This window comes from Apium graveolens, chromosome 4 (genome assembly GCF_009905375.1).
Source record: "Apium graveolens cultivar Ventura chromosome 4, ASM990537v1, whole genome shotgun sequence".
Lineage (NCBI taxonomy): Eukaryota > Viridiplantae > Streptophyta > Magnoliopsida > Apiales > Apiaceae > Apium > Apium graveolens.
This window is the reverse complement of record NC_133650.1, coordinates 142,842,019-142,849,713: the sequence shown is the minus strand read 5'-3', so window position 1 is coordinate 142,849,713 and position 7,695 is coordinate 142,842,019. Positions and strand designations below refer to the sequence as shown.

Here is a 7,695-nt window from a genome sequence, read left to right as displayed (position 1 = left end):
CAGAGATGATGAGGGTGGATGTGCATCAGAGGTCGATAGAGCGTTTGTTAGATCGGATCTCAGCAGCCCAGGCTCGAGTTGCTGAGCTCGAGAACGAGACGGGAGTAGCAGATTTGATGGATACGATGATAGCTCTGCAGGCCAGAGTCACTGCACTGACTGAGGAGTTAGAGGCGGAGTTAGGGGCAGCCACCCCAGTGAGGACACCCACCCCACCCCTGTACCAGTTAGACCCGCACGGACTGAGACCGATGACGGCATGTACCCTATTCTTGACGGTGTGGCATCGACTCCTGCAGATTCCCCACTTCCACCACCCATACTAGTCATATCCCTAGCAGATCACGACTGGGTGGTAGGTCGCTATGCTACTGATCTGATAGCGGCCGAGGCCCGTATTGCCGAGCTAAGGGACCAATTTTCCATCGAGCGGCACATGAGGATAGAGGCCCGAGGCAGGCGAGGATACCCTAGCGCTCGACGAGTGCGCAGGACCATTCGCCGCATAGAGCAGAGGACCATCAGTAGGATTCACCGCTTATCCCCACAGCGTGACTTGGTGAGTAGGCGCGAGGTTATCAGGGTTGTGGTCCACGCTATGAGGCGGATTCGTGATGTTGCTCGTGGCTAGTGGACACTGTTAGTAGTTGGTTGTTGTTCCTCAGCGGTGGTACTTAGTTGTTTAGTGATAGTTATTTTGGTTGTTATCTTTGAAAGTGCCACCAGCTAAGGATTATTGTATTAAGGCAGATTGTACTTTTATTATTCACTATGTTGTACCCAAACCTGGCATATGGCCAAATTATGTATAATTATCGTGTTGATTAGTTGCGATTTCTAGATTGTGGTTTAATCTTCTTTCATACCTGCATATATTTTATACAGTCATAACAAATCAGGAAGCATGAGGATTGGCAAATGAAAACAACCTAAATAAGTTTATGTAAAAGGAAAATGCCGCCAATGAGAATAGTAACAAGAACTCGCCCGGCTGCATCTGGAGACCAGGGCAGTAATAATGAACAAGGGCATCGAGCACAGACCCCACCATTAAGAATTAACGAAGAATGAAATGAGTATGATGATGAGGACTATGAAGAGTCAAAGGCTGAAGATACTCAGGGGATGGAAGTGCCAGTGAATCCTATGGAGCAGTTTGTAGAATTTCTGAGGCAAAACCTGCAACAGCAATGACCACCCCACCAACCCCAGCAGGCCATGGCTAATGCATTTAAATTTTTCAAGTCGGTCAAGCCCCCAGAGTTTCACGGTGTTGCTGACCCAGTTCAGGCCAGGGCTTGGCTGAAAGAGGTAGAAAAGACCTTTGAGCGAATTGGCACTGAGGAAGCCCACAAGACTAATTTTGCCACTTATCTCTTAAAGGGTGAGGCTGACTATTGGTGGGAAGCCAAGAAAAATATGGAGCCCCAAGGGATTGTTACTTGGGAAAGATTCATTGAGTTATTTTTAAAGAAGTATGTCCCGAAGTTTATGGAGATTCAGATGCAGCGAAAGTTCCTAGAGTTGAAACAAGAAAATATGAGCGTAGCGGAATATGAAGCTAAGTTCACAGAATTGTCGAGGTTTGTGCCACCATTAGTGGGCACCAAAGAGCAAAAGGCTGAGAGATTTCAACCCGGATTGAAGCAGTGGATTCAGAACAAGCTGGCAATTCTGGAGATAACTGACTATGCCACCCTAGTGTAGAAGGCCACAGTAGCTGAAATAGGGAGTGAAATGAGCCACAAAATGAAGCAAACTAAGAAACGAAAGTTTGATGGTCGAAGCAGGAGTGTGGGAGGGGAGAGCTTTCCTAGTAAGTTTGTCAAGGGGATGGCCTCCTAACCCAACCGCAGTACAGGATTCGGGGGATTAGGGAGCGTGAGTGTGGCCCGGAGTGGGAACCAAACGGGAATGTCTTATCATAGCCAACCACGACCTCTTCTGCCATAATGCAAGAGTTGTGGTAAGAGGCATTCTGGGCAATGTATGCAGAAACCGGTGACATGCTTTAAATGTGGTAAGGTAGGGCAAGAGTCCACAGCTTGTAACCAGGAAGCGGCTAAGTGTTTTCAGTACGGAAAGATAGGACACATGAAGAAGGACTGCCCTGCGGCAGCCCCAGCTAGCTCGAGGGGTAGTGTAGCTGCATGTAACAGAGTGCCGACTCCTAGGACTTTTAACATGACTGTGAAAGATGTCGTAAGGAACACCAATGTTATAGAAGGTACGCTCCTCCTAAACTCCAATCCCACCAATGTGCTTTTTGATTCTGGAGCTACTAAGTCTTTCGTATCTAAGGAATTTGCTGAAAAATTGAACTTAAAAGTGGAACCTTTGAAAGAATCTTTGCAAGTGGAAATAGCTAATCAAGAGATTATCCCTGTAAATCAATTTTATGCTAACGGCAACCTAGAATTAGGTGGAGTAAGATACCCAGTAGATTTAATTCCCTTTCGATTAGGGGAGTTTAATGTGAAATTAGGAATGGATTGGCTATCTAGAAACCATGCCCAGATTGAGTGCGAGGGGAAGAAAGTAAAATTGAAAACACCTAGTGGAAAGAGTATAATAATTAAGGGGCAGCGGTAAACCAAGAAATTTCTAACTATGGTGCACACCAAGAGACTTTTAAGGCAAGGATGTGAAGCCTACTTGGCTCACGTGGTGGATACCAAACGAGAAACCCCTGAGATCCACACCATACCTGTAGTTAATGAGTTTGAGGATGTATTTCCCAAGGATCTTCCCGGACTACCCCCGGATCGGGAGATAGAATTTGCCATTGATTTAGCTCCCGGCACGGCACCAGTATCAAAGGCCCCGTATCATTTGGCCCCCGTCGAGATGAAAGAGTTGGCTGATCAACTGCAAGATCTATTGGATAAAGGAATGATTAGACCGAGCGTGTCCCCGTGAGGTGTACCCGTATTATTTGTGAAGAAGAAGGACGACAGCATGAGACCGTGCATCGATTATCGAGAGCTGAACAAGCTGACCATTAAAAACAAGTATCCATTGCCAAGAATAGATTACCTCTTTGACCAACTAAAGGATGCAACGTGTTTTTCCAAGATTGACCTTAGGACAGGTTATCACCAACTTAAGATCAAACCGGAAGATATACCTAAGACTGCATTTCGCACTAGGTACGGACATTATGAGTTCCTAGTTATGTCATTTGGTTTGACTAACGCGCCCGCGGCTTTCATGGATTTGATGAACAGAGTCTTTCAGAAGTATCTGGACGAATGCGTGATAGTCTTTATCGATGATATTCTAATTTACTCTAGGTCGGAGGAGGAACATGCAGAACACCTCAGGATAGTATTGGAAATCTTACGGAAAGAAAAATTGTATGCCAAATTCTCAAAGTGTGAATTTTGGATGAAAGAAGTCCAGTTTTTGGGTCATGTGATTAGTAAGGAAGGAATTCTCATAGACCCTGCAAAGATAGAAGCTTTCGCTAATTGGGAACAACCAACCACGCCCACCGAGGTAAGAAGCTTTATTGGACTGGCCGGGTATTATCGAAGGTTTGTCAAGGATTTCGCCAAGATAGCAGGCCCATTGACTAGACTTAGTCGGAAAACAGAAAAGTTTGTTTGGACAGAGAAATGGGAGGAGAGTTTCCTAGAATTGAAGAAAAGGTTAGTATCGACCCCAATGCTGGCCCTACCAGACGATAAAGGGAACTTTGTGATTTATAGTGATGCGTCCCATAAGGGTTTGGGATGTGTGCTGATGCAGCACGGTAAGGTGATTGCCTATGCATCCAGGCAATTAAAGGAATATGAAGTGAGGTACCCCACCCATGACTTAGAATTAGCCACCATAGTGTTTGCCCTTAAGATGTGGAGACATTACCTATACGGAGAAAAGTGTGAGATTTATACTGACCATAAGAGTCTTAAATATATCTTCACCCAGAAGGAGCTAAATATGAGGCAAATAAGGTGGTTAGAATTGATTAAGGACTACGACTGCGAAATTCTTTATCAGCCGGGGAAGGCCAATGTGGTGGCCGATGCCCTTAGTCGTAAGGAAAGATTGAAAAGGATCACCACGTCTGAGGATTTGATCAGAAAATTTGAAAGTTAGAGATTGAGGTCAAGGTCGCTGAGCCAGGGACCGAAGGCTTGTATGAGATGGTAATGCAACCGGAGCTACTGGAAAAGATTAGGCGATGCCAAGAAATAGTGTTGAGGGAGAACAGGGAACTGGTAAGCGGAGAGGAGGCCAAGTGTGACCCAGACGAGAAGGGAATTAGGAGGCATGCCTACAGGATATGAGTCCTTAACGTCCAAGAATTGAAGGATGAAATTTTACGTGAAGGACACAGCTCTAGATATACGGTCCACCCACGAAGCACCAAAATATACCAAGATTTGAAGGAGTACTACTGGTGGCCTAATATGAAGAAGGATGTAGCGGAGTGGGTCAGTAAGTATATGACCTGTCAGAGAGTAAAGGCAGAACACCAGCGACCAAGCGGACTCTTGCAACCCTTAGAAATTCTGATGTGGAAATGGGAGCAGATAGCTATGGATTTTGTGGTAGGATTACCCCAAACTAAGACTAACCGTGATGCAATATGGGTAATTGTAGACCGACTAACCAAGTTAGCGCACTTTCTTCCAATCAAGGAAACCTACACAGTGGATAGATTAGCGAAGCTATACATTAAGGAAATTATGGTAAGACATGGAGTTCCAGTAGCTATCGTATCTGACCGAGATCCCCGATTCAACTCCAGATTTTGGAGGAGCTTTCAGGAATGCCTAGAAACCAAACTAAACATGAGCATCGCTTACCATCCACAAACAGATGGACAAAGTGAGCGAACCATTCAGACATTAGAGGACATGTTGAGAATGTGTGTAATTAATTTTAAGGGTTCTTGGGATGAACACCTGTCTTTGATAGAGTTTGCCTACGACAACAGTTATCATGTGAGTATCGGAATTCCCCCATACGAGGCGTTGTATGGACGAAGGTTCCGTTCGCCCTTGTATTGGGATGAAGTTGGTGAGAGAAAGTTACTAGGTCCCGACATGGTGCAAAGGACAAGGGACATAGTTTAATTAGTCAGAGGACGCATAGCCGCAGCCCAAGACCGACAGCGTAAATACGCCGATCTGGCACGAAAGGATAGAGAGTATGAAGTGGGTGACCAGGTATTTCTAAAAGTGTCACCATGGAAAGGATTGATGAGATTTGGGAAGAAGGGGAAGCTGAGCCCCCGTTATATTGGACCTTTCGAGATTCTAAGACGGATAGGACCCGTGGCATACAATATAGCTTTACCTCCAAATCTTCAGCAGGTTCATAATGTTTTTCATGTATCAATGTTGAGGAAGTATAATGCGGATGCCAAACATATACTGGAGCATGAGCAAGTAGACCTTCAACCAGATCTGTCCTATGTTGAGCAGCTAGTCGAAATCATTGACCGAAAAGAGCAAGTACTCTGGTACAAGAGTGTCAATCTAGTCAGAGTCTTATGGAGGCATCACAACGTCGAGGAGTCGACTTGGGAATTAGAGAGTCACATGCAAGAAAAGTACCCCCATCTATTTGTGGATTGATTTCAAGACAGAATCCTTTTAAGGCGGAGAGACTGTAAGAACCCTGATTTTTGTAATATATTAAAACTTCTGTGAATAGTACTGGAACTAATTATGTAATACGTATGGAGTTTATCACAAATATGAATAGTGGAATTTTGGAAATCCGAGATCATATTCTTGTTTATCGAGGACAATAAGTGAATGTAAAAGCCGTCGGAATTCGAAGATTCACGATTATACTATATGTTTTCGTATCTGTAAGGAATGGCGTAGAACTGGGAATACTACGTGGAATAAACATTATATAAAGGTGTTTCTATGATCAAGAGAAAGGAATAGAATTGGTTAAAGGATTATAAGCGATAAAAGAATTCACTACTAAACGAAATGTTATACGATTAAACTATCGGAATTGAACGATAATCGCGTGTACGATAAATAATCGAATGAAAAATTAATTCCATGCAAGTTGGCCATGCAAAACCAAGCTAACTAGTGGTTAGGAGATGTAACTAGGGAATTAGAAGCTAACTAGGATGGTTAGTGGAATAGTAGTAGAATAGTAAGTGAATAGTAATGGGGAGACAAGGAAGTGCAATGCCATACCTCCCCATTTCTACTCATCTAAATTGTCAACCAAGCCATTTCTTTTGCTGATTATTATGCCCATATATACACACTATCAAACCCATCTTACACACTACACCACTTTAACAAAAATCAAGCCAAACCCCCCCCCCCACCTCTCTCTTGCTCTCGACTGTTTATGCAGAAAAGAGGGAGAGCCCTCTTCTTCACTTCACTTCTCCATCCTTCCCTCTATTAAAAATTCTATAAAAATTCACAGAGCTTCCTTACATCATAGTAAAGGTATGTCTATGATTTCATGGCCAAATTCTTAATGGTTTGTGAGAAACAAATTCTTGAAGTTCAAGAACTTTATGGACTGTTTTGACTAACTTGGTTTCTTGGTTTTGTTTATTAAGGATCTAGACCTTCTAAGTGTTTTTCAAGCAAACCAAGCCCTAATCATCTTAGTACTAACCCTCCTAGTACTCAAGAAGGTATAACTTCCAACTCTTTAAAGTTTTAAGGGTGAGTTTAAGAGTTATTTGTGATGTAGTGTCAAGATCCAAAAGTTTGTGTATGTGTAAGGTTGTTTTGCTCATATTCTTGCTAAGTACTTGAGTTTTTGAGTTGTGATGCTTGTATGTGATGCTAGATAAAGTATATAAGGTGTATGTGGGTGGATCTTGAGAAGTAAAAATTGTTGTGTTGGTCATAAGTAGCGATTGTGTCAAGAACAAGTAGTAGAAATGGAATGTGGAGCCTATTGCACTTGATCTGCCTTCTGCAGTGTATTCAGCCATGTAAATGTTTAAAACTTGCCAGTGCCATGAATGGGTAGATCTTGATTTTTAGTTTCTTTACATGTGTGGATCGTCGCGAGGGGATTTACGGTTTAGAAGTTATGACCGTTTTAGTGTAGAGCGTTCATACGAAAAGCCAACTGCACATAGGCCACTTGCTTGATGATTTTGAAAGGCTAAAAATGATTTTGGAATCTTGTAAAAATCATGATAATTAAATAATTCATCAAGGAAGACTGTCCAAAAAGAATTTTAAGAAAATATTAATTTTTTGATTTTATAAAAATGTTTTAGTGAAGTGAATCGATAATCGCGTACTAACTAAGATCGTTGGTTATTGATTTTAGATCGCCAACAAAAGCCCCGAGACCATACCACTCCTAGCACTCGAGGCAAGTTTACGAAACCCTATCAAAAATTATCCATGCTATATATACTGTTGTGATATTGATACCATGATTTACAGTTTGAAAATATATGCTTGTCCGTGATATCAATACATTCAAATTATACGATTGTTTACGAAAACAAACTTCGTTTTATACGAGTATGAGAAATTGAAACGTAATTTTATTATAATACAAGATAGTGGGAGTCAGAGATATTTTTTTTAAATCGATTTAATTCCGGAACGAGCCAAACGCGGTAGATTTCTATTTCAATAAACAAATTAGTTTCGCGTAACATACACATTAAGCGAGCGATTGAGATTTGATTTATAACTATAAGAGATAATCGAATATTCACTCAAGCGA

At 42.3% G+C, this 7,695-nt stretch overlaps 1 protein-coding gene across 1 annotated transcript; it reads left to right on the top strand.

The window, feature by feature from the left end:
- Positions 1-1,218: 1,218 nt before the first annotated feature.
- Positions 1,219-2,919, top strand: LOC141719044 (uncharacterized). Its single transcript, XM_074521429.1, has 3 exons — positions 1,219-1,311; positions 1,996-2,427; positions 2,626-2,919. The coding sequence occupies exons 1-3, from the start codon at positions 1,219-1,221 to the stop codon at positions 2,917-2,919; spliced, it is 819 nt and encodes a 272-aa protein (XP_074377530.1).
- The last annotated feature ends 4,776 nt before the right edge of the window (positions 2,920-7,695 follow it).